General features: G+C 42.9%; 1 protein-coding gene across 3 annotated transcripts in view; it reads right to left on the bottom strand.

Annotated features, from left to right (window-relative positions):
* Window positions 1–3,474: 3,474 nt before the first annotated feature.
* Window positions 3,475–27,870, bottom strand: part of LOC138945741 (gamma-tubulin complex component 3-like) — a 46,605-nt gene continuing 22,209 nt past the window's right edge. For 2 of the 3 annotated variants that reach the window (XM_070317237.1, XM_070317236.1), the window contains exons 16-27: window positions 24,084–24,186; window positions 23,379–23,506; window positions 22,832–22,896; window positions 21,870–22,005; window positions 18,162–18,230; window positions 16,636–16,771; window positions 14,731–14,819; window positions 13,772–13,903; window positions 13,002–13,142; window positions 12,784–12,822; window positions 8,446–8,565; window positions 3,475–3,800 (exon numbers count right to left, since the gene is read on the bottom strand). In XM_070317237.1, the coding sequence (XP_070173338.1) occupies window positions 3,642–3,800; window positions 8,446–8,565; window positions 12,784–12,822; window positions 13,002–13,142; window positions 13,772–13,903; window positions 14,731–14,819; window positions 16,636–16,771; window positions 18,162–18,230; window positions 21,870–22,005; window positions 22,832–22,896; window positions 23,379–23,506; window positions 24,084–24,186 (1,317 nt within the window). In that variant the 3' untranslated portion in view covers window positions 3,475–3,641. The remainder of the gene's footprint in view (window positions 3,801–8,445; window positions 8,566–12,783; window positions 12,823–13,001; window positions 13,143–13,771; window positions 13,904–14,730; window positions 14,820–16,635; window positions 16,772–18,161; window positions 18,231–21,869; window positions 22,006–22,831; window positions 22,897–23,378; window positions 23,507–24,083; window positions 24,187–27,870) is intronic. The other variant, XM_070317238.1, reaches the window with a different exon arrangement.

Here is a 27,870-nt window from a genome sequence, read left to right as displayed (position 1 = left end):
TTCTTCTTCTTCGTTCGTGGGCTGAAACTCCCACGTACACGTGTTTTTTGCACGAGTGGAATTTTACGTGTATGACCGTTTTTTACCCCGCCATTTAGGCAGCCATACGCCGTTTTCGGAGGAAGCATGCTGGGTATTTTCGTGTTTCTATAACCCACCGAACTCTGACATGGATTACAGGATCTTTTTCGTGCGCACTTGGTTTTGTGCTTGCGTGTACACACGGGGGTGTTCGAACACCGAGGAGAGTCTGCACACAAAGTTGACTCTGAGAAATAAATCTCTCGCCGAACGTGGGGACGAACTCACGCTGACAGCGGCCAACTGGATACAAATCCAGCGCGCTACCGACTGAGCTACATCCCCGCCCCGTCTCAAACATTAACAATTGTCTTAAAGGCACACTCCCTCCCATGTAAAGTGTTCTGCTCACCGTCTCAGATCTGGTCAGGCTGTTACATGCGATAAGGCCATCATGCCTACACTTGGTCACATACACACAAATGAACAGTAATCACGCAGTGGGATTGTTTTGATGAATTAATTTCATAAAAGCCACTAGTGGCGTATTTACGCAAATGGCGTGAAAATTGGTGAAAATTTGTCAGAGTCTATCTCTGGGGTTTATCATTGCATCTTCATAAAATTGTGCACACTAATGTAAATATCTATCAGCATGGTATGACACTAATGTAAATATCTATCAGCATGGTATGACATTAAAGCCTGAACAGATCTGTGGTGGTTTACATTTTGTTTTCACAGAAAAGAAGTAAAGTACTGCACCTTTAAGTTTTAACAATACATTCAACCTGGCATTTAAATACATTCCGCTATAAACCACCAAACAAATATGCAGCAAATGCCAAACGAACACAACGGGAGCACGTATGATCACACGAATCAGAGTATATACCCTCCCAAGCATCTTCAAACTTTGTAACACAGGCAGGGAGTTGAATTTAAAGGTCCTTGTCTACATTTTTATACCGAAATCGCCATTTGACCATTAAAATGCAGTCTATTATCTACAAATATCAACAATACACCCCCTTTCGATCAGGAAAGACGAAGCCAGTGTAGCCGTTTGAAAATTCATTGTAGTATTCCAGCGTAGTACTCATAGTAGGATATCCTTATTTGGAAAATGCCAAGCGCAAAACTTCTCTCAAATCCCGTGCATTTCGTGCGTTTAAAAAAAAAGCGTGGACAGCGCTCCTGTGTCAAACTGTTGCTGCACTTGTTTGGGCGTGGCTATAAGCATAGTGACATGAATTTGATTGGTCAGTATTTTTAGGCAAAGCACATGTTCTCAGCAAACAGAAAACAAAATATTGGAAGCGTGAGTCACGCTACCCAAAAATAAAATCTTTTTTTACATATATTTTTTTTCTATAACTTTTTTCCCCATGGTTCATTCATCATTTGACATAATTTTGTATCGAAATCTAACCATAAGATTATTGAAACAAGAAGAGCAAACGCTCGATCGAGTCACTTTCGCAGTTCTGAATATTATATGAGGCATCAGATGGACAGGAAGAAATTGCTATTCACAACACAATGAGTCACGTTCACATAAAATTTGAGCCCGGTCACTTTTATAGTTTCCGAGAAAAGCCCAACGTTAAGTTGTGTGTTGCCGAACAGAAAAGGCTAGTTATCTCCCTTGTTTTTCTGATAACGTTCGTAAAAGGCTACAGATGTAAATACTTTGATGTAAAGAATAATCCTACAAAGTTTCAATCACATCCGATGAACTTTGTCAAAGATATAAAATGTCTAATTTTTCCTTTGACGCTGACCTGTGACCTTGAAAAAGGTCAAAGGTCAACGAAACCATCGTTAAAGTGTAGAGGTCATTGGAGGTCACGACTAAACAAAATATGAGCCCGATCGCTTTGATAGTTTCCGAGAAAAGTCCAACGTTAAGGTGGTGTCTACGGACGGCCGGCCGGACGGCCGGCCGGCCGGACAGACTAACACTGACCGATTACATAGAGTCACTTTTTCTCAAGTGACTCAAAAAGGCAAAAATGTAGACGACCACCTTTAAAATAAACAAGTCGTGTAGGGCGAAAATACAACATTTAGTCAAGCTGTCGAACTCACAGAATGAAACTGAACGCACTGCAATTTTTCAGCAAGACCGTATACTCGTAGCATCGTCAGTCCACCGCTCGTGGCAAAGGCAGTGAAATTGACAAGAAGAGCGCGGTAGTAGTTGCGCTGAGAAGGATAGCACGCTTTTCTGTACCTCTCTTCGTTTTAACTTTCTGAGCGTGTTTTTAATCCAAACATATCATATCTATATGTTTTTGGAATCAGGATTCGACAAGGAATAAGATGAAAGTGTTTTTAAATTGATTTCGATTATTTAATTTTGATCATAATTTTTATATTTTTAATTTTCAGAGCTTGTTTTTAATCCAAATATAACATATTTATATGTTTTTGGAATCAGGAAATGATGAAGAATAAGATGAACGTAAATTTGGATCGTTTTATAATTATTTACAATTTTTTTTACAATTTTCAGATTTTTAATGACCAAAGTCATTAATTAATTTTTAAGCCACCAAGCTGAAATGCAATACCGAAGTCCGGCCTTCGTCGAAGATTGCTTGGTCAAAATTTCAATCAATTTGATTGAAAAATGAGGGTGTGACAGTGCCGCCTCAACTTTTACAAAAAGCCGGATATGATGTCATCAAAGACATTTATCGAAAAAAAGGTCCGGGGATATCATTCCCAGGAACTCTCATGTAAAATTTCATAAAGATCGGTCCAGTAGTTTAGTCTGAATCGCTCTACACACACACACGCACAGACAGACAGACAGACACACATACACCACGACCCTCGTCTCAATTCCCCCTCTATGTTAAAACATTTAGTCAAAACTTGACTAAATGTAAAAACTAAAAACAGATTACTTTGAAAAGTCTTTTATACAATATCACTGATTTCTTCAGCTTATTTTGACTGACTGAGTGACCGGTTTCAGAAGAAGCCAGGCTTTGTGCTTGCAAACAAAACGTAGTTTGCAAAGTGGCTAGCGATATCACTGTCCTATGCACTCGTGTTCACATCAAAACGTGGAAGACCTTTAACAGATGGCATGCAGCAGTCACACAAGAGAGAAAGATTTCCACTTCCAGTCTGCACACGTTTCAATCCACACAGGAGTGCTCCTGGAGAACCTCTGGAGCTGCCACTAACACCCGCAAAAACCTGCATGGACTTCATCCACCAACCAGACTTCAAACTTAACTGTACCACACAAAATCTGAATGCAGGATGTCAAGAATTCAGACACACACACAGAGGAGAAGACGTGACAGATCTGGTCTTAAAACGGGGGAGGGGTGGGGGGTGTGTCTTAAAACGGGGGTGGGGGGTGTGTCTTAAAACGGGGGAGGGGTGGGGGGTGTGTCTTAAAACGGGGGAGGGGTGGGGTGTGTGTTATAAAACGGGGGAGGGGTGGGGGGTGTGTCTTAAAACGGGGGAGGGGTGGGGGGTGTGTCTTGAAATGAGAGCTCAACTGTATTAGCCAACAGAGGATGACCTCCTCTATACCACTTTGCACACAAATTCACATATATACACTTCCAAGTTAAGGACAGATGTCTGTCGTTGGATCAGATGGCGCGAGATCTCTGTCGGTAGCCGGCGAGCGGTGATCGTACGGTGGGCTCCTTGACCTTGTAGTGCTGATTGAAGTCAAGACGGAAGGACAGGAAGCGCAGACTGACGTCAGGGTGAGAGGTCACCATCACCAGGAACCGCAACACCATGTCCTGCACAACACACACACAACGCGTCGTTAGTACATAGTGCACAGCGGGGTGAGAGGTCACCATCACCTCTGTATATTTACAGTCAACGTGCGTATGGCGACCCAAAGGACCAACAGTGGTAGTTACAGACAGGTGTCACTGTGGAAAAGTTAATTATATCTATACATATAAATAAAAGAGAGTGTCTGTCTGTCTGTGTGTGTGTGTCTGTCTGTCTGTGATCGCCAAAGCTCCGAGAAGGGAGGGTGCAGGAAGACGATGTCGTGCATGTGCACTCCTGTGACTGTGAAGATGTGCACCTGACCACCACCGCTGCGCTGCCAGCCCTCCAAGTGTCTGTCTGTCTGTGTGTGTGTGTGTGTGTCTGTCTGTCTGTGATCGCCAAAGCTCCGAGAAGGGAGGGGGCAGGAAGACGATGTCGTGCATGTGCACTCCTGTGACTGTGAAGATGTGCACCTGATCACCACCGCCGCTGCCGACGCCGCTGCGCTGCCAGCCCTCCAGTGTGTGTGTGTGTGTGTCTGTCTGTGGTCGCCATACCTCTGAGATGGCAAGAGGCAGGAACAAGATAGTGTGCACGTACACTCCCTAGGTGGCGCAGATGTGCACCTGGGTTTTAGTTTCTTGATTCATTGTTTCCTTTCTCAGATTATGGACCTCCCATTTATTGAATACAGCCTATATGGTGCAAGACCAGTTCAGTGCCTACTGTTCACCTGTAGCAAGCACATCATGCCAGTGATATTAGAGACTTGCTATTGCTCCTATGAGGGGAAGAAATGAAGAATGAAAAATTAACTGGACAGTTCCGGAAATTTCTAGAAGGTAAGGGAGATAACTCTTTTTTTGTATCCAAACAAAGGTAAAGCTAATGATAATGGGATAGCGAGCGTCTTAAATTGCTACAAGGCTCTGCTTACTCCCGGGCGAAGCCGGGCTTAACTCTATCTATCTATACATATAAATAAAAGAGAGTGTCTGTCTGTCTGTGTGTGTGTGTGTGTCTGTCTGTCTGTCTGTGATCGCCAAAGCTCCGAGAAGGGAGGGGGCAGGAAGACGATGTCGTGCATGCACACTCCCTAGGAGCCGCAGATGTGCACCTTGGTTTTAGTTTCTTGATTTATTGTTTCCTTTCTCAGATTATGGACCTCCCATTTATTGAATACAGCCTATATAATGCAAGGCCAGTTCAGTGCCTGGTGTTCACATGTAGTAAGCACACTATGCCAGGCATATTAGAGACTCTGTAAGGCTCCTATAAGGAGAAGAAATGAAGAAAGAAAATTAACTGGACAGTTCAAGAAATTTCTAGAAGCTAAGGGAGGTAACTCGTGCTTTGTTATCCATGGACAGGAAGTAACTCTTATCACACCAACACATCGCATCTACGGGTGTAGCATGATCAGTTGAACCTGCAGGTCAATTATCTGGAATTTTCTCAAGAAAGGGAGGTAACTCATTCTATAAAAACCATGTAAGTAGGAATTGAATATATATTGTGACACTCTCAGTGGGCAGCACATGCCTTTCAATGCTTTTGAGGCCACCCCCGGGCGAAGCCGGGCCCTGAATGCTAGTATATGTAAAAAACACAGCTTGTCGACGATCCTTTTGGAGAGTCGTTATCGGAAGGGAGTCATTATCGGAAGGGAGTCGTTGTCGGAAGGGAGTCGTTGTCGGAAGGGAGTCGTTGTCGGAAGGGAGTCGTTATCGGAAGGGAGTCGTTATCGGAAGGGAGTCGTTATCGAGAGGTGTTCGCCAAGGCAGGTTTGACTGTACAGGCAAATCCGGATAAGACGAAATTGAAGGGACCGAATTGTTATTGTGTCCTATCCGAAATTTCGACTTGGTCATAGTACAGTGGAACCCCTCTCTAGCGACCTTGAAAATGTTGACAAAAATCGGTCCTTATGGAGGGGGGTCCTTACAGAGGGAGGGGGCGGGGCCACAAAGAAAGTCACCTCAGATTTTCTTAAAAAAAGAAAACAGAGAAGTTTGAGTTGCTGACGACCGTTTCCTCAAGCAAACTGCTTCGATTTCATGTTTGACATTGTCGATGGTGTCCACCAGTTCTGGTGCATGTTTCAATGCAAAAAGAGTTAGTTTCTGAGCAAGCATTTCTTTACAGCAGTCCCTGCAATGATGAAGGCCCTCCGAGAAAGAGAGTGAAAAATCGGCCACCGTTCTCAGCATCGCGTATCTGTGTGTAACCTCTTTCATTGACAAGATACTCTTGTTTCCCTGCAGCCTTGACCAGTGAGTCGGTTACCTAATCTGTGAACCCTTCAGTTGTGTTGCTTTGTCAAAAGTTAGACACAGTCAACTAGTTTTGCTCTGAGTGAACAGTGCAGCTGGCCTCAATTAGCCGGTGACACCTCTCTGGCCACAGCACCAAACAGTACATGGCTGGGGGGAGAGAGAGAGAGAGAGAGAGGGGGGTGGGGGGGGGGGGGGGTAGCTGGCTAAACTCAGTGGGGTGTCCGGTGTCACTGAAGTCAGCAGGAAGAGCATTGGAGAGAAATAGAGAGGTGTACTCTTCCAAACAATTTCCAAGGATCAGTTGTCAGGGCTTAGGGTAGTCAGTGAGGGAGAGTGAGAGCGGTTTGTGTACAGTCCGACTGAAGAGTGAAAAGTCACTGCCACAAGATCGGCATGCAGTCAATAAAGCCAGACAAGAAGAATGATTATGACATGCGGCTCTATCTGCTGTTTTTTTTTTTATTCAAACTGGTTTTCAACGCTTATTCTCACAAAGCATCTGCACACCTGCCTCTGCCTCTGTGCTGTGTTTGTGTGGCTGCTTTCGTATGATGTCAGTGCATGGTGAGTGCGTTCACTGCCTTCCTAACTTCAGTTCATACTTTATTGCGTGCCGACTGACCAGTCGGTGTGGCGTCCGTGTAGAGAAGAAGGGAATAAGGTTACACAATGCGCTAGTGTGAGACGCCAAGTTTCGTGTTTCGAGTTGCTGTAGTAAATATAGAGTAAACTTTGTCTTTGGGACTGACTTTCTGTTGTGTGCTATCCGTCTTTCGACTTACGTAAGAGAAATCCCATTTCGAGCTCAGGGTACTTTGTACACATAGATAAAGAGGGATAATTCCGGACCAGAATTTCTTTGTGTGCTAAGCGAATTTTTGACTTAACCGTTTGTGAGTTAGCTGGATTTGCCTGTACCTCCATTTTCAGACTCCCTCCTTTTTAAGACCTGATGTTCTCAGATTATTGGAGGTCTTAAAAGGGGGGTTCCACTGTACAAGATAACAATGGAAATGTACTGGCCAGATACAAACAGGGTTTTGAATCATGTCTTCTTCACCAACAAAATAACATCTCATTTTGTTCCTAAAGACAAGACTAGTCGAGTAAGGTGAAATTACTACATTTAGTCAAGCTGTGGAACTCACAGAATGAAACTGAACGCACTGCATTTTTTCACAATGACCGTAGTCCGCCGCTTGTGCATAACGGAGTGAAACTGACGAGCCTGTTCAGCGCGGTAGTGGTTTCGCTGTGCTGCATAGCACGCTTTTCTGTACCTCTCTTCGTTTTAACTTTCTGAGCGTGTTTTTAATCCAAACATATCGTATCTATATGTTTTTGGAATCAGGAACCGACAAGGAATATGATGAAATAGTTTTTAAATCGATTTCGGAAATTTAATTTTGATCATAATTTTTATATTTTTAATTTTCAGAGCTTGTTTTTAATCCAAATATAACATATTTATATGTTTTTGGAATCAGGAAATGATGTAGAATAAGATGAACGTAAATTTGGATCGTTTTATGTGTGAGTTTAGATAGAGCGGACAGCGTCAGATAAACTCTATTTAAACGAGACAGATTAGCCGCGGGTGGAGGAGGAGGATGTTAGATACTTGAGGTAGGCCTAAAGGGATCAGTGTTGGCAGGTAGGGAAGAGAGGGTAGTAAAGCAGGATATCAACACTTAGGCCCGTAATTAGAAAGAGAGGGGAGAGGAGGACTTGTGAAAGTCAAGGAGAATAGCCCAGCCGCAATGTCCATGTTGCCGGGGGGCTTGCACGTGTGATGCATCAGCGGGGGTCTATAAGAACGGGAGAGCAACACATTGTGGCGAGTCCTTACCTACACACGTAATCAACAAATTTATTACAATTTTCAGATTTTTAATGGCCAAAGTCATTAATTAATTTTTAAGCCACCAAGCTGAAATGCAATACCGAAGTCCGGCCTTCGTCTAAGATTGCTTTACAAAAATTTCAATCAATTTGATTTAAAAATGAGGGTGTGACAGTGCCGCCTCAACTTTTACAAAAAGCCGGATATGACGTCATCAAAAGTATTTATCGAAAAAAAGAAAAAACGTCCGGGGATATCATTTCCAGGAACTCTCATGTCAAATTTCATAAAGATCTGTTCAGTGGTTTGGTCTGAATCGCTCTACACACACACATGCACAGACAGACAGACAGACAGACAGACATACACCACGACCCTCGTCTCAATTCCCCCTCTATGTTGAAACATTTAGTCAAAACTTGACTAAATGTAAAAAAGGAAGTGTGGAATTAAGAAAACCACACCACACATGTGACCCAACTGTTCAGCTTTGCTTTCTGTGGCTTTAAGTTTTGACGGGCATTGAAGAGTAAGGCCACTGACCTGATAGGACTGAGCCAGCACCGTCATCTGAGCGCGCGTGGAGGGAATGATGTTCTTGAGGAACGTCCTCCTTCTCTCCTGTTCCTCCTGTTCCTGCTCCTCTGTCACCGCCCACTCCCCCTACACACGTAAACATTATAATCATCACATTTGTTGGTTGCTACGCTCAGCAGTTTTAATCCATTTTAAGTTTAACTACGGAAAAGGGAGACGAGAGAGAGCATACAGAGGAAGATAGTGTGTGTGTGTGTGTGTGTGTGTGTGTGTGTGTGTGTGTGTGTGTGTGTGTGTGTGTGTGTGTGTGCGTGTGTGTGTGTGTGTGTGTGTGTGTGTGTGTATGTGTGCGGGCGAACCTGCGCGTGTTAATGTGGGTGTCAGTATCCATGAGCGATTGCTTAGAATGGATGTTTTTAGTGAAATTTTGAACTGTTTGTGAATGAGATGTTTTATGTGTTTTAAACTGCCTAACATTGCAAGACAATTTTCCTTGTTGTTATAAGGACATTAAAATCTTTGAGTCTTTGAGTCTTGTATATGTTTGTTTGCTTCAAACATCCACAAGGTCGACAAGCTGGCGAAGGTCTGTATTGAATGTTATCAACCTTCACTGCGCCACATACGACCGAGAAGCTAACAGAAACGTCTGTATTTCTGACAGTACTTAGAGTATTTCTTTCGAATATATAACCTAAACTTAGCGAATAGAAGTTACCTTACTTACGAGTGCTAGACAGAGAAAGTGTACCTTTTTACCAATGAATAAAACAAGGTTGCCAACTTTAAGATTTTTGTCAGTGTACCATTAGGGGGAGTAGCCTCTCTTGCTAGTAGTACTAGTGTTTTTTTTGCCCCCCCCCCCCCCCCAAATCAATTTGTAATCCTGAAACACCAAAGGATCTCCCCTCAGAGTATATATCAACCCGTTATACTGGTTATAAAACCCCACAAATAAACAATTATGTAACTTGAACCTCAGCAGCGCTGAAAGTCCACAAAAAGTAGCACTGGCCTTTGGCTCGTACTTCTCATAATTTACTAGCCAGAGAGCATATTTTACTCGCCAAACCAACCATTTGTTTCAGCAACTTTACTCGCATTTGGCGAGTAGATTAACATTTCTACTCGTCATTTACATGTTTCTACTCGCCATGGCGAGTAAAATACTCGCCACTTTCAGGCTTGCTCAGTCACACAGAGTGGGTTATGTACGAGCCATACCCTACCAAAAAGTTCATTCCCAGTTGCAAGAACACGTTACAGTATCTGGAAGCTGGCATCAAAACTAATCAAACCTATTAAACTTAAAGGCTTTAATTGTATAAAGGATATTCACAAGAATCTGTACTTTTTGCAGTTGACCAAAATGTGAACATTTGACACACTTCAAGCACATGTCCAAACAAATATCACCAGCATGGGCTTGGGTAACATGCAAAGGAAACAAGGGCAAAGCCCATACGACTCACATGCTTGACCTTGACATGACCTTGACCTTCAGGGTCAAGGTCAAATAACTAAACCTAGCAATGACATCATACACTAAGAACTGCTTTACACATTTTTCCTACCAAAATACATGTGACCTTGACCCAAGGTCAAGGTCATCCAAGGTCATGCAACACAACGCTGTTAATTCAAGACATAGGAAGTACAATGGTGCTTATTGGCTCTTTCTACCATGAGATATGGTCACTTTTAGTGGTTCACTACCTTATTTTGGTCACATTTCATAAGGGTCAAAGTGACCTTGACCTTGATCATATGTGACCAAATGTGTCTCATGATGAAAGCATAACATGTGCCCCACATAATTTTTAAGTTTGAAACAGTTATCTTCCATAGTTCAGGGTCAAGGTCACTTCAAAATATGTATACAATCCAACTTTGAAGAGCTCCTGTGACCTTGACCTTGAAGCAAGGTAAACCAAACTGGTATCAAAAGATGGGGCTTACTTTGCCCTATATATCATATATAGGTGAGGTATTGAATCTCAAAAACTTCAGAGAAAATGGGAAAAATGTGAAAAATAGCTGTTTTTTAGACAACATTTATGGCCCCTGCGACCTTGACCTTGAAGCAAGGTCAAGATGCTATGTATGTTTTTTGGGGCCTTGTCATCATACACCATCTTGCCAAATTTGGTACTGATAGACTGAATAGTGTCCAAGAAATATCCAACGTTAAAGTTTTCCGGACGGACGGACGACTCGGGTGAGTACATAGACTCACTTTTGCTTCGCATGTGAGTCAAAAACCACAACAAGAGGCGAAGCCTTCAAGGCTCCCGTAAGAAATCAACAAACAGTAACATAACACAAACTCACTCACTCCGTAACACACACACACACAAACACACACACACACACACACACACACACACACACGCACACACACACACACAGTTAAAACTAACGCATCATATCAACTCCATGTATAATTTTCAAAAGAAGGCAAACAGATAAAATGACTAGGGTAATAGGTTAGGTACCTGCCATGTGGGCACTTTTTCCACTGCTGTCCTCAGTCCTATACTTTTCATCAAGACTTGTCACCATGCCGAGTAGATCTAAATTCGGAAGTCTTCATGTGGCTGAGGCATATATCTGACATAGCGTCGATCTTGTTGTAGGTTAACCTCCTTTCTGAAACAAATGGCAAAATATGATTAGTTATGATGACTACAACAAATATAAACAGTGTTTTGAAACAGAATAGTCAGGTTATACAAGCCACTTTACCTATGCAGCATGGTAACCCTACAATATGCGAAACATGTCGACTGCAGCAGCCTGGTTCTTAAAATAATTCTGACGGTCAACACAGCCAGAAATGCCAACAAAGACAAGAAAGCTGTGGCAAGGTAAGCTTACCAAACGTTACATAGCGAATCATATGATAGTGCGTAAACAGCAAACAGTAGATCTACAATCAAAGAGAGGATCGAGTCTGGAATGAAACGCGATACAGATCTAGCATTCAAAAACTGTCTTTCACGTTCAAGGAAGTTGTTGCAAAGTACTTAAGACTTACTAAATTGTACAGACAAAACCATGACAGTGCATGTTTTGAATCTGAGGAAAAAATCGTGATCATTTTGACTTTGAGAACAGATTCATTCCGTTTCCTTATATCTGCATGTTCAAGTAAATGGTGGACAGTTTTTTTCGGGCAGAGTAAACTTAACTTGAGACTCTACTGCAAGTCTTGAAATTCACATAAATCGAACCACGAGCAAAGACATCCAAACATTACAGGCACTTTAGATCAACTCATTTCACTAGAGGTGACTGCCTAGCACTGTGTTTGACATCCGTGTCTGCTGAAATAAAAAGAAATTAAAACAAAACGGATTAACAGTAGGTGACACGTTATCAGAGTGGGAGACACTAGATCTGTCTCTGAACTTACCGGGATACGGCTGCAAGATCGACACTGACTGCCGCGCTTTCGACAGCTCTTCCTCGCGTGGACATTGGAAACACGCTGTGCAGATCAAATTGTAGGAAATCTCCCTTTGGTATCTTCTTTATTTACTTTTCTGGAGCTTAGAAACCGAACAACATGAAATCGTCTTCCCCGGCGAATCGGCGAGGTGAGAACTGGACCACAATCCTTCGCGCGACCCCTGACCTGATCTTGACACCTGACCTGCCGTCTACATGCCAAACACGACACAAATCAGTCAACTGCTTGTACCCCTTCAAAACCCCCCACCACCCGTTTTCTTTGGATACACGCTTTAACTACACACATGCCGACACAATGTTGATCATTGCTTCAATAATTTGAAGATGGTGCTTGAAAATTAACCACGTGAAATGAGTATTTCGGTGTTTAGCCAAAAATGTTAAAGTTTCTACCACAGACATACACACATACATACATACGCACGCACGCACGCACAGACAGACAAAGTTTACCATCGCATAGGCTACACTTACGTGAGCCAAAAACCACAAACAAATAAATGTTAACTGCCAAGAACTTGAAAAACAAGTAACTTAACGTAAAGTAACGTATAATTCTTGACAAAACAAAACTTTCACAAGCACATCGACCTATTACAGACCTGTTTACCCCCCAACACTTGACAGGAGTAATGGTCAAGTAAAAACGTAGTAATCTGGTGACCAAAATAGTAACCCAGTGGTTACAAACGCCAACATTAGCAACACAAACCTAATTTGAAGCACATTTGAATATCGTAGTCTGGACTCAAATGGAGTATTTTTCCCCCAAAATCCAAAAAAATAGTAATAAATTACTCCAAAATAGTAAGGGTAAACAGGTCAGCGGACAGAAAAACAAACAATTAACATGAGATGAACGAAACTTACCTGACAACGTTTTTTCGTTGAATCTCTTGCAAGGTGGGACTGTCACCGAAAGGCGATTTTGTAAAAATGTCAAAAATTAAACGTTACATTAACAAACCATTCTTGATTTTTTATTCTGAATTTGGAACGCTAGCAGTCTATGTTTCTTTACATTTTTGCCAAGAACTGAGTGGCTGAGCGGCTAATTCCTCTATAATGTGAGTACAAAAGAAGTGTACCTCCTCGGTGCGTTTGTGTCGCTGCTGGTCAAAGTGGTTGCGAGAGTCCAGCTCCTCGTTAGCGGCCTGGTACAAGTTGTCCTGTGCCGTCTCAAACTGGATGATCAGGTCAAAGATCGTCCGCAGCTGGGTCAGTATTTCCTGCAGCACACCATTATCAATTAACATTTGTGTGTCTGTTGTCGGAGAGCGGTTTGTTCACCATGGGGGCCATCATCTCCTGAATGTTCTGTATTGTATTTCAGACCAAGAAAAAAAAAGTCAATGTTTTTGATTCCCCGACTGACCCTATTTTTTCCAACCAAAGCCCTGATGTTGTTGGCCTTGTCATCCGAATCAAACATTACAATTTTGTGTGTGTATTATCAATTGGCAGATGCCTTACATTTTTGAGTCTTTACACAAAAGTCGTTTTGCAGCTGGGTGACATCTTGTTTCAAAACCAGGACCGCTAGTGTCTGAGCTATCTCCCCGCCCCTCTAGTCTACTGACCCTTGACTTTTCGTCCAGCAGACAGCGGCAGAGCAAGGTGTTTTCCCCCTACCATTTAGGTCGTCATACTCTGCTTTCAGGGGAATAATGACAGGGCATAGCATTGGCAAAAGTGAGTTGGGCGTATAAAAACAAAAAAATTTGAAAATCGGGAATTCCCGATTAATTCCTTCTTTACAAGACTAAAAAATAAGAATAAATAAATAGGTTGGCGTATATACGCCGTTTTGTGTACAATGCAAGGCCCTGTAATTAGGATGGAAACTTGGTGCACTGACCCGTGACTTTTCGTCGAGCAGACAGCGGCAGAGCACAGTGTCCAAGAACACCTGGTGAGCGGCGATGAGGTGGTCAAGGTCCGCCGCCTCCTGGACCTTGTGCAGCAACTCGTCCCACGAACACTCCAACACCTTAATAGTGCCAAATAAGGATAAGGATAAGATTGATATCGTCCTGTCAGGTTACCCTCATGGAAATTTGGGCTGCTTTCTTCCTGGGGAAAGCGAGCTGCCATACAGTATACGGCGCTACCCATTTTAAAATATTTGTTCCTGCATGCGTGTATTGATGTTTCCAAGCCCTGAGACTTTCGCTGTGACCTTGGGTTCTTTATCTTACGCATACCTGCACACGGGGGTGTTTGGCCACCGAGGAGATCCAACACACGCTGATAGCGACAACTGGTTTTGAAGCCAGCGCGGCTGCCGACCGAGCTATTTCCTCACGTCTGTTAGACATTCTACTCTGTGGGGCAGCACCCAGGACCTCAAACTGACAGCCCACTTTGTCAACATCACAGGCCAAAGAATATAGACACTGTACAATCGTCGAACGCTGAAGAAGAAGAAGAAGTCATTCCACTGTCACTGTCCCACAAACACCTGTGAGGGGCAGTCACGCACTGTAAGAAACTCAGCCAGGCACGAGATCATGCTATTGTAAACTTCTTCTTCTTCGTTCATGGGCTCAAACTCCCATGTTCATTCATGTTTTTGCACGATTGGGTTTTTGCGTGTACGACTGTTTTTACCACGCCATTTAAGTAGCCATACGCCGCTTTCAGGGGAAGCATGCTGGGTATTTTTGTGTTTGTCAGAAGACGTCCTACATGTCAGAACTATCGGACGGTTGACCGGCCAGGGGTCAGAGCAATGCGTCAGATTAAATAGGTATGTGTCATTATAAGATGTCTGAGAACAATACTGGGGGGAGTTTGAATGCAGAGAAGAGCACTGACCTCAAAGTTGATGTAGTACTGGACCTGCTGAATGAAGTGTTGCATCTCACAGCCCAGCATCTGACACTGGTGGAGGATGTGGCCCAGCTCTGAAACACACACCGCACAATGTACACACTGCAATAAAACACCCACACACACACCACACAAACACAAACAATGTACACACACATCACACAAACACAAAGAACAATGTACACACACATCACACAAACACAAAGAACAATGTACACACACATCACACAAACACAAAGAACAATGTACACACACATCACACAAACACAAAGAACAATGTACACACACACACACATCACACACAAAGAACAATGTACACACACATCACACAAACACAAAGAACAATGTACACACACACACCACACAAACACAAAGAACAATGTACACACACATCACACAAACACAAAGAACAATGTACACACACACCACACACACAAAGAACAATGTACACACACATCACACAAACACAAAGAACAATGTACACACACACACCACACAAACACAAAGAACAATGTACACACACATCACACAAACACAAAGAACAATGTACACACACATCACACAAACACAAAGAACAATGTACACACACACCACAAACACAAAGAACAATGTACACACACACCACAAACACAAAGAACAATGTACACACACACCACAAACACAAAGAACAATGTACACACACATCACACAAACACAAAGAACAATGTACACACACACACACAAACACAAAGAACAATGTACACACACACCACAAACACAAAGAACAATGTACACACACACCACACACACAAAGAACAATGTACACACACACACACCACACACACAAAGAACAATGTACACACACACCACACACACAAAGAACAATGTACACACACACACACAAACAAAGAACAATGTACACACACACACACACAAAGAACAATGTACACACACACCACACACACAAAGAACAATGTACACACACACCACACACACAAAGAACAATGTACACACACACACACAAACAAAGAACAATGTACACACACACACACACACAAACAAAGAACAATGTACACACACACACACCACAAACACAAAGAACAATGTACACACACACCACACACACAAAGAACAATGTACACACACACACACCACACACACAAAGAACAATGTACACACACACACACCACACACACAAAGAACAATGTACACACACATCACACAAACACAAAGAACAATGTACACACACATCACACACACCACACACACAAAGAACAATGTACGCACACACAAAGAACAATGTACACACACACACACCACACACACAAAGAACAATGTACACACACACACACAAACACAAAGAACAATGTACACACACACACACCACACACACAAAGAACAATGTACACACACACAAAGAACAATGTACGCACGCACGCACGCACAAACAAACACACACACACATCTCACAGCCCAGCATCTGACACTAGTGTAGGATGTTGCCCAGCTCTGAAACACACTCGCCATCCTATAAAAACACACACCTCCCATCTGCTTAAGTACATCAGTATCGGTATCAGTCAAGGGACAGTCGTGACCTAGCAGCAGTCAATCACTCACCTAACGTTATGTATATGAACACTTGAAATGTTCTCACAAATATTCTCATAGGATGAAACCATGCTGAACATACAATTCCACTGCTTTGCTTTTTCTTGGCCCAGACAGAGCGACCGACTCAGAATCAACGTCAATACAAGAAGAAATGAATTAAAAGCTCAAGTGATGCAATTTCACTAAAAAAAATTCTCAGAAACTTGTGGAGCATGCCTTGAGAACTTAACATGGGAATGAAGGTACGAGTATTGAACATCCGGTTCTTCCAGATGCAAAAAGACTTTGATAATTTACCTGGGATGGGGATGAGGGCACGAGCGTTTGACACCTGGTTTTTCCAGATGACAGCCAGGATGTACTCCATTCGCTTGGCACGCCACAGGAAGTTGAACACTCGCAGGTACATGATCATACACTCCGGGGTGAACACCTGTTACAAGAAGAAAAAAAGGTAAGTTTATGGTTCAAACACCTGTTCCAAGAAGAAAGAACACAAAAAAGGTAAGTTTATGGTTCAAACACCTGTTACAAGAATAAAGAACACAAAAAAGGTAAGTTTATGGTTCAAACACCTGTTACAAGAATAAAGAACACAAAAAAGGTAAGTTTATGGTTCAAACACCTGTTACAAGAATAAAGAACAAACAAGAAGAGCAAACGCTCGATCGAGTCACTTTCGCAGTTCTGAATATTATATGAGGCATCAGATGGACAGGAAGAAATTGCTATTCACAACACAATGAGTCACGTTCACATAAATTTGAGCCCGGTCACTTTTATAGTTTCCGAGAAAAGCCCAACGTTAAGTTGTGTGTTGCCGAACAGAAAAGGCTAGTTATCTCCCTTGTTTTTCTGATAACGTTCGTAAAAGGCTACAGATGTAAATACTTTGATGTAAAGAATAATCCTACAAAGTTTCAATCCCATCCGATGAACTTTGTCAAAGATATAAAATGTCTAATTTTTCCTTTGACGCTGACCTGTGACCTTGAAAAAGGTCAAAGGTCAACGAAACCATCGTTAAAGTGTAGAGGTCATTGGAGGTCACGACTAAACAAAATATGAGCCCGATCGCTTTGATAGTTTCCGAGAAAAGTCCAACGTTAAGGTGGTGTCTACGGACGGCCGGCCGGACGGCCGGACAGACTAACACTGACCGATTACATAGAGTCACTTTTTCTCAAGTGACTCAAAAAAGGTAAGTTTATGGATCGTTTAATTATGGATAAAACAAAACAATCAATGTTACATTCCCTATGTTTTAAATTGACTGTTCTCTAGATTCACTGTTACTTTTACTTTCAATAATACAAATAATAAAATGTCTTCTACAGCGCTATTCACCGAGTGCTTTACAAAAACTATTTGACATTCAAAATTAACATTAATTTTGATTACTGTTAAGTAAACACCTGTGACAAAGAGCAAAATGAAAGAAACACTAAACAGGCCAGACTCTCCAGTCTAGAGGTCAACAGAAACACTAAACAGGCCAGACTCTCCAGTCTAGAGGTCAACAGAAACACTAAACAGGCCAGACTCTCCAGTCTAGAGGTCAACAGAAACGTTCCACAGTGCAAAACGCATCAGGTAAACAAACAAAAAGATGAAAGATCAACACCAAGACCGCAAGTCACATGTAAGAATGTGAAAAATTCATAAAGATCTAATATTTTCAAAAACACACACACACACACACACACACACACACACACACACACAATCTCTTTCTCTCTCTTCCAGCAAGAGTTAAGAGCAAACAGAAAAAACCCGGAGTCAATGACTCAAGACACGAAGGAGAAAGAGAGTTAGCAACTCACAGTTCTGATAGGACCATCCACATGATAGTCCAGGCTGAAGACGTCCCACCCCGTGTCACCTGGCGACACCTGTCACACACACACACAACACAATCAGGTTAGTTTCACTTTACACTCAACTGTTTCTGTCACCTGGCGACACCTGTCACACACACACACAACACAATCAGGTTAGTTTCACTTTACACTCAACTGTTTCTGTCACCTGGCCACACCTGTCACACACACACACAACACAATCAGGTTAGTTTCACTTTACACTCAACTGTTTCTGTCACCTGGCGACACCTGTCACACACACACACACAACACAATCAGGTTAGTTTCACTTTACACTCAACTGTTTCTGTCACCTGGCCACACCTGTCACACACACACACACAACACAATCAGGTTAGTTTCACTTTACACTCAACTGTTTCTGTCACCTGGCCACACCTGTCACACACACACACAACACAATCAGGTTAGTTTCACTTTACACTCAACTGTTTCTGTCACCTGGCCACACCTGTCACACACACACACAACACAATCAGGTTAGTTTCACTTTACACTCAACTGTTTCTGTCACCTGGCGTCACCTGTCACACACACACACACAACGCAATCAGGTCAGTTTCACTTTACACTCAACTGTTTCTGTCACCTGGCGACACATGTCACACACACACACAACACAATCAGGTTAGTTTAACTTTACACTCAACTGTTTCTGTCACCTGGCCACACCTGTCACACACACACACAACACAATCAGGTTAGTTTCACTTTACACTCAACTGTTTCTGTCACAGGGCGACACCTGTCACACACACACACACAACACAATCAGGTTAGTTTCACTTTACACTCAACTGTTTCTGTCACCTGGCGACACCTGTCACACACACACACACAACACAATCAGGTTAGTTTCACTTTACACTCAACTGTTTCTGTCACCTGGCCACACCTGTCACACACACACACAACACAATCAGGTTAGTTTCACTTTACACTCAACTGTTTCTGTCACCTGGCGACACCTGTCACACACACACACACAACACAATTAGGTTAGTTTCACTTTACACTCAACTGTTTCTGTCACGTGGCGACACCTGTCACACACACACACACAACACAATCAGGTTAGTTTCACTTTACACTCAACTGTTTCTGTCACCTGGCCACACCTGTCACACACACACACAACACAATCAGGTTAGTTTCACTTTACACTCAACTGTTTCTGTCACCTGGCGACACATGTCACACACACACACAACACAATCAGGTTAGTTTAACTTTACACTCAACTCTTTCTGTTTGTCACAATTCTACTGCTATTTCGCTGAGTAGAACCTAGAACTATGCTAGGAGTAGGAGTTGCGCCATATAAACACCCTTATTATTATTAGCAGTGGTGGGCTTAAGTGGTTATGGTGTTGTCCTCGAGAACACAATTTGGGTGTGTGTTTGAATTTCATGTCTATCTTTCATTAGTGCTACGAAGAAGGAACTCTGAGAATACAGAGCACTTGCCTTGGATGAGAGTCAATATTGAATTTTTGTCCTGCAGTTTCAAAACTCAGATCTGAAGAACTTAAATGGCAGGGGTCGACACTAACTTATTTGATGGAAATTGCTGGGGCGGAAAACAAAAATCTGGGGCCCACTCTTATTCATGCTAAGTATATATATATGGCAGTGGGCTGCCACTTGAAATTCTTTGTTTGGCTTTTCTTTTCCTTGATTTTGTTATATATATATATATATATATATCTATATATATACTAGATGAATATATATACTAGACTAACATCGAGAACTTTGGCCGTGCATCGCGAACACACACACACACACACACAGAGACAGACACAAGCCGTATCTATACGGCTTGTGTCTGTCTGTGTGTGTGTGTGTGTATGTATGTGTGTGTGTGTATGTGTATGTGTATGTGTGTGTGTGTGTGTGTGTGTGTGTGTGTGTGTGTGTGTGTTCGCGATGCACGGCCAAAGTTCTCGATGGATCTGCTTCAAATTTGGTGGGCATATTCAGGTAGACCCCGGACACAACCTGGTCAATGAGAATTTTCAACACGTGCTCTTAGCGCGCAGCGCTGAACCGATTTTGTTTTTTTTGTTCATCTTCCCAGATCCATTCCCAGTAACTCTTCCTTATCTTCTTCAGTGTTTTGCGTTTATCTCCCTTCCTTCATGTGGCGTCAATCCATATTCCCGTTACTATTTTTAGAAGGTCACTGTCCACAACGCTTTCATCCCGGCGAAGCCGGATATTCCCGTTACTATTTTTAGAAGGTCACTGTCCACAACGCCTTTCATCCCGGCGAAGCCGGGTATTCCTCTACTTCTTCCCGACGAAGCAGGGTATTCGGCTTTACTTCTTCCCGGCGAAGCCGGGTATCATTCGACTCTACTTCTTTCCGGCGAAGCCGGTATTCATTCTAGTATATATATACAAAAAAATTAATAATAAAAAACACAAGAGAAGTGAAAAAGAGTGTACTGTACCCCACGATTTCACATTTTCTTGCGGGCCGGGTGCGCATCCAAATTTGAATTTGGTGGGAATTAAATTTCTTTTCATTTTGCACGATCGCTCTCATCGCGCGTCCTAGAATCAACACTGTTTATTACTAGTTGTTCTTTTACTTCATATTGATGAAAAAGGTATAACATTACCTTCAGAATCCCCACTTTTTCCAAGTGGTTCTCCGCCATAAGATCTGCACGGGCGGCAATGCATTGTCTGTTTTTCTTCATCGTACTGAAGCCAGGGAAATTCTTTCAACCATTTGACATTGAAATTACAACAGCGCTTCGCGCTTTTGGCTGCATCGGTCTCCTTTTTTCGTTTCTCTACACCCTCTTCTTCATCTTCATTTCCATGTCTTTTTACACCAGGGATGTGTCGCCACATTTTGCGTTTGGCATTTGAAGGCGATACTTATCTCTCACGCTAAAGAGCGCAATCTGGGAGTTATTTCCCTTGCGGCATTGTCCTTCGACGATTTCAATGTTTTTTTTCCTTGACTGCGGCATTGATCGTTACGCACATTTCAGTGACAACTTTGACCGGCGATTTTTAGTGATTGGCTCTGGCATTAGAATTTTCGGTTTGTCATTGTTGGAATTTATCCTGGGGCGGAGTGGGCCCCAAGCTTCGGCAATGTTTGGGGCGGAACACAAAACTCTGAACCCTGAATGATATCACTTTAAATGGAAATTGTTCCATCAGTTGTGTCAGAACAACTGATGCAACTACGGAGACCAAAAAGGAAAACAAATTGTATGAATGCGCATGTTCCAGACTTGTTTACCCCCAAAACTTGACAAGAGTAATGGTCAAGTCAAAAAGTAGTACAATGCAATCTGTTGACCAAAATAGTAACCCAGTGGTTACAAACACCAACATATTAGCAACACAAACCTAATTTAAAGCACATTTGAAAAACGTAGTCTGGACTCAAATAGAGTATTTTTTCCCCAAAATCCTAAAAGCAAAAGTAATTAATTACTCCAAAATAATAAGGGTAAACAGGTGTGAATGGTTCTGACCAACCTCAGCAACATAAACCTAATTTAAAGCACATTTAAAAATCGTAGTCTGGACCCAAATGAAGTATTTTTTCCCCAAATCCTAAACAAATAGTAAATAATTACTCAAAAATATTAAGGGTAAACAGGTGTGAATTGTTCTGACCTCGAGCAGCCTGACGTCGAGACGTTTGAGAATGTCAGCGTCGTCGTACTGAGCGTTGGTGGCTCTGATGGCCGTCTCCAGGATGCCGTTGAGGTTGTGCAAGTACAGATTGCCCGCCGGCTTGGCCAAGTCCTCCCTACACACAGCCTTAGTTTATAAAGTCTGTCCCGATGGCTAGCGGAGGACGTTTCTAATTATTTAAAAATATCAAAGCAACTTTTACATAGTGCTTAAGGAGAAAAGTTGTTCCGGTTCGATTAGTACTATCTTGTGTTAAAAGGGTGAAGTGCTATCCCTAATTGTTTTTTCTCTACCCTCCTACATGTCTTGTAAAATACCATGCCGCATGTATTTAAGTGTAGATATGGTTGCGGTTATTCTTCACACATACACACAGCTACCAACCCCTATAAAGCTGAGTGTAGCAATTCAGAATTTTAAGGGTAGCAATGGTTGCGGTTATTCTTCACACACATACACAACTGCCAACCCCTATGAAGCTGAGTGTAGCAATTCAGAATTTTAAGTGTAGCAAATGGTGTTTCAGTGTAGCATTATCTTAAAATCAACCACACATCAGTGTTTGATTGCTCAACCAAGAATATATACTTTTAGTTACTGCATTTAGGCCAGGAAAGAACAGAAGGAACATATACCCATTACATTTTTTAGAGAAAGTCTGCTACAGTGGAACCCCCCTTTTAAGACCCCCCATTTTAAGACTCCCTCCTCTTTAAGACCTGATTTTTTCAGATTGTTAGAGGTCTTAAAAGGGGGGTTCCACTGTAAACCTGTTAAGCACCTGCAGTCGCTTCCAGAGAAAGAGAGAGAGAGAGGAGAGAGAGAAAGGGAGAGAGAGAGGGGGGGGGGGAACGAGAGAGAAAAAGTGAAAGAGAGATAGAGAAAAAGTGAGAGAGAGAGAGATAGAGAGAGAAAGACAGACAGCGAGAGACTATACTCACTCCAGGAGATCCATCAGATGGCGAATAAAGTCTCCCTGACCCAGCAACAGGTATCTCCTCATGGCCTGAAAGCAGCACAGAAAACAACAGTAAGCCACTACCCTTGCAAACACCAAGGAGTATCTCCTCCAACAATTGCTAGTTTTACAATCTGAAGCCCTTTTTGAGGATGAAAGTTGCTTGTTCATTTCAATGCTTGTTATTGTCTCAGCTGCCAGGGGATTGATTCTGCAGAACTCTCACTTACTCTGTTGCACATAAGAGCGTTTCTTTCCCTTTGTTTCTCAGATCTTAAAAACTTACAATTTTACCTTGTACTTCAAACAAAGACGCAAAACAAAACAAAATCACTCAGGCACAATTTTATTGTAAACTTTCTGCAAATGTTGTTGTCTTCATACAGATGTTTTCCCCTTTTTACAATTCGTTTTCTTTTTCGTCTTCATACAAATTGATTTTTCACGAACGTCATTTTCTGTCTGTATACAATGCATTGTCTTTGCAGTAAATTAATCTAATTCAGACCTAAAATGACCTTGACCCTGACCTTGAGATGGTCCATGAACTTGTACTTTGCGTGCAGCACGTCCAGGAGGTGGCGACTGGTGTCGGTGTAGACTCCGTCAATCATCTTCTGGAACGATGCATCCTCATCCTGAATGAACATGCTCTGGCCTGCACGCCACAATCACAACTTTTTAGATTTTTGGGGGGAATTTTCAGCATAGCAAATGGTGTGTTTTAGTGTAGCATTTTCTTCAATTCATTCCCACATCCGAATTTATGCCACCTTGCACAAGAATACACATTTTTAGTAAAGTTTCATGAGCATACAGGAACATAAAATGGCCATTAGAGAGTATCTGCAGAGCCACTTTTCAGTGTGAATGATGTTTTATGACATAAGACATAAGACTTTATTTCAACCATGTGCAGTACACTAGGGACATGTTTTGGCCAGAGTACAATCAATCAATCCATACACGCCCTTCCAAACATCGCTTGCAATCTCAGTCACACACACGCTCACGCACGCCCGCATATGACCCATGTTGTGAGCGCTACACCGGGTGGGAAGCAGTAAAGAGTACCAGGACTCACAAAAAAGAGGGAACTGTTGCATGCTTTGTTTAAGCGTAGCAATCTTAAGCTTGGCCTAGCAATTGCTCTTAAAACCTAGCATGAAAAAAGCATAGCTGTTAGCAGCTCTGTGAACGTTAGAAAGGCGAAGTGAGAGGGTGAAAAGACGCACCGTGTTTGATGTCGGTGTTCATGGCGGAGTCTCTTCCCCTGATGGCTGTGCGGTCCTGACATACCTGTCTCAGGAAGTTGATGGACTTGCCCGTCAGCAGTATCTGCACCCACAAACACAGCCCACAATGATCTCAACACACCATGATCTCAACACACAATGGTCTGTACACACAATGGTCTCAACACACCATGATCTCAACACACAATGGTCTGTACACACAATGGTCTCAACACACCATGATCTCAACACACCATGATCTCAACACACCATGGTCTCAACACACCATGGTCTCAACACACCATGGTCTCAACACACCCTGATCTCAAATCACCATGGTCTGAACACACCCTGATCTCAACACACAATGGTCTCAACACACCCTGATCTCAACACACCATGGTCTCAACACACCCTGATCTCAACACACCATGGTCTCAACTCACCCTGATCTCAACACACAATGGTCTCAACAAACCCTGATCTCAACACACAATGGTCTCAACACACCCTGATCTCAACACACAATGGTCTCAACACACCCTGATCTCAACGTACAATGGTCTCAACACACCATGATCTCAACACACCATGATCTCAACACACAATGGTCTCAACACACCCTGATCTCAACACACCCTGATCTCAACACACCATGATCTCAACACACCCTGATCTCAACACACAATGGTCTCAACACACCATGATCTCAACACACCATGATCTCAACACACAATGGTCTCAACACACCATGATCTCAACACACAATGATCTCAACACACCATGGTCTCAACACACCCTGATCTCAACACACAATGGTCTCAACACACAATGGTCTAAACACACAATGATCTCAACACACCATGATCTCAACACACCATGGTCTCAACACACCCTGATCTCAACACACAATGGTCTCAACACACCCTGATCTCAACACACAATGGTCTCAACACACCATGGTCTCAACACACCATGGTCTCAACACACCACGATCTCAACACACCCTGATCTCAACACACCCTGATCTCAACACACAATGGTCTCAACACACAATGGTCTCAACACACCACGATCTCAACACACCCTGATCTCAACACACAATGGTCTCAACACACAATGGTCTCAACACACAATGGTCTCAACACACAATGGTCTCAACACACAATGATCTCAACACACAATGGTCTCAACACACAATGGTCTCAACACACAGTGGTCTCAACACACAGTGGTCTCAACACACAGTGGTCTCAACACACAGTGGTCTCAACACACAGTGGTCTCAACACACCATGATCTCAACACACCATGATCTCAACACACAATGGTCTCAACACACAATGGTCTCAACACACAATGGTCTCAACACACAGTGGTCTCAACACACAGTGGTCTCAACACACAGTGGTCTCAACACACAGTGGTCTCAACACACCATGATCTCAACACACAATGGTCTCAACACACAATGGTCTCAACACACAGTGGTCTCAACACACAGTGGTCTCAACACACCCTGATCTCAACACACCATGGTCTCAACACACCATGATCTCAACACACAATGATCTCAACACACCCTGATCTCAACACACCCTGATCTCAACACACAATGATCTCAACACACACTGATCTCAACGCACACCTGTCTCAGGAAGTTGATGGACTTGCCTGTCAGTAGTATCCACAATGTATCTTCTGTGAACATAATGTACTCACAATGTACAGAATATTCGCAACACACACCCACAATGTACTAAACATGTACAGAATGAAGCCACACTGCACAAAATGTATCTACCATGCAGGGCATGTTTACAACCATGTACACAATGTATACACAATGTGCAAAATGTATACACAATGTACCAATTATAAGAAATGAACCGATCATGTACCAAATGAACCCATCATGTACCAAATGAACCCATCATGTACCAAATGTTTCCCGCCATGTACAAAATGTTTCATAATTAAGAGAATGTTCATCATTCTGTGGAGAATGTTCCACAATGTTCTCACCATGTAGAGAAGAGCTATCTCTGTGTTACAGTATCACTAATACAGAAGTGAACTGCATTGTAACCTACCCTGCGAGCCTGGTCGGTGGAGAGCTATCTCTGTGTTACAGTATCACTAATACAGAAGTGAACTGCATTGTAACCTACCCTGCGAGCCTGGTCGGTGGAGAGCTATCTCTGTGTTACAGTATCACTAATACAGAAGGGAACTGCATTGTAACCTACCCTGCGAGCCTGGTCGGTGGAGAGCTATCTCTGTGTTACAGTATCACTAACACAGAAGTGAACTGCATTGTAACCTACCCTGCGAGCCTGGTCGGTGGAGAGCTATCTCTGTGTTACAGTATCACTAACACAGAAGTGAACTGCATTGTAACCTACCCTGCGAGCCTGGTCGGTGGAGAGCTATCTCTGTGTTACAGTATCACTAATACAGAAGTGAACTGCATTGTAACCTACCCTGCGAGCCTGGTCGGTGGAGAGCTATCTCTGTGTTACAGTATCACTAATACAGAAGTGAACTGCATTGTAACCTACCCTGCGAGCCTGGTCGGTGGAGAGCTATCTCTGTGTTACAGTATCACTAACACAGAAGTGAACTGCATTGTAACCTACCCTGCGAGCCTGGTCGGTGGAGAGCTATCTCTGTGTTACAGTATCACTAATACAGAAGTGAACTGCATTGTAACCTACCCTGCGAGCCTGGTCGGTGGAGAGCTATCTCTGTGTTACAGTATCACTAATACAGAAGTGAACTGCATTGTAACCTACCCTGCGAGCCTGGTCGGTGGAGAGCTATCTCTGTGTTACAGTATCACTAATACAGAAGTGAACTGCATTGTAACCTACCCTGCGAGCCTGGTCGGTGGAGAGCTATCTCTGTGTTACAGTATCACTAATACAGAAGTGAACTGCATTGTAACCTACCCTGCGAGCCTGGTCGGTGGAGAGCTATCTCTGTGTTACAGTATCACTAACACAGAAGTGAACTGCATTGTAACCTACCCTGCGAGCCTGGTCGGTGGAGAGCTATCTCTGTGTTACAGTATCACTAACACAGAAGTGAACTGCATTGTAACCTACCCTGCGAGCCTGGTCGGTGGAGAGCTATCTCTGTGTTACAGTATCACTAATACAGAAGTGAACTGCATTGTAACCTACCCTGCGAGCCTGGTCGGTGGAGAGCTATCTCTGTGTTACAGTATCACTAACACAGAAGTGAACTGCATTGTAACCTACCCTGCGAGCCTGGTCGGTGGAGAGCTATCTCTGTGTTACAGTATCACTAATACAGAAGTGAACTGCATTGTAACCTACCCTGCGAGCCTGGTCGGTGGAGAGCTATCTCTGTGTTACAGTATCACTAATACAGAAGTGAACTGCATTGTAACCTACCCTGCGAGCCTGGTCGGTGGAGAGCTATCTCTGTGTTACAGTATCACTAATACAGAAGTGAACTGCATTGTAACCTACCCTGCGAGCCTGGTCGGTGGAGAGCTATCTCTGTGTTACAGTATCACTAATACAGAAGTGAACTGCATTGTAACCTACCCTGCGAGCCTGGTCGGTGGAGAGCTATCTCTGTGTTACAGTATCACTAATACAGAAGTGAACTGCATTGTAACCTACCCTGCGAGCCTGGTCGGTGGAGAGCTATCTCTGTGTTACAGTATCACTAATACAGAAGTGAACTGCATTGTAACCTACCCTGCGAGCCTGGTCGGTGGAGAGCTATCTCTGTGTTACAGTATCACTAATACAGA

This window comes from Littorina saxatilis, linkage group LG13 (genome assembly GCF_037325665.1).
Source record: "Littorina saxatilis isolate snail1 linkage group LG13, US_GU_Lsax_2.0, whole genome shotgun sequence".
NCBI lineage: Eukaryota > Metazoa > Mollusca > Gastropoda > Littorinimorpha > Littorinidae > Littorina > Littorina saxatilis.
The sequence above is the reverse complement of the archived record's forward strand: the minus strand, read 5'-3'. Positions and strand labels throughout refer to the sequence as shown.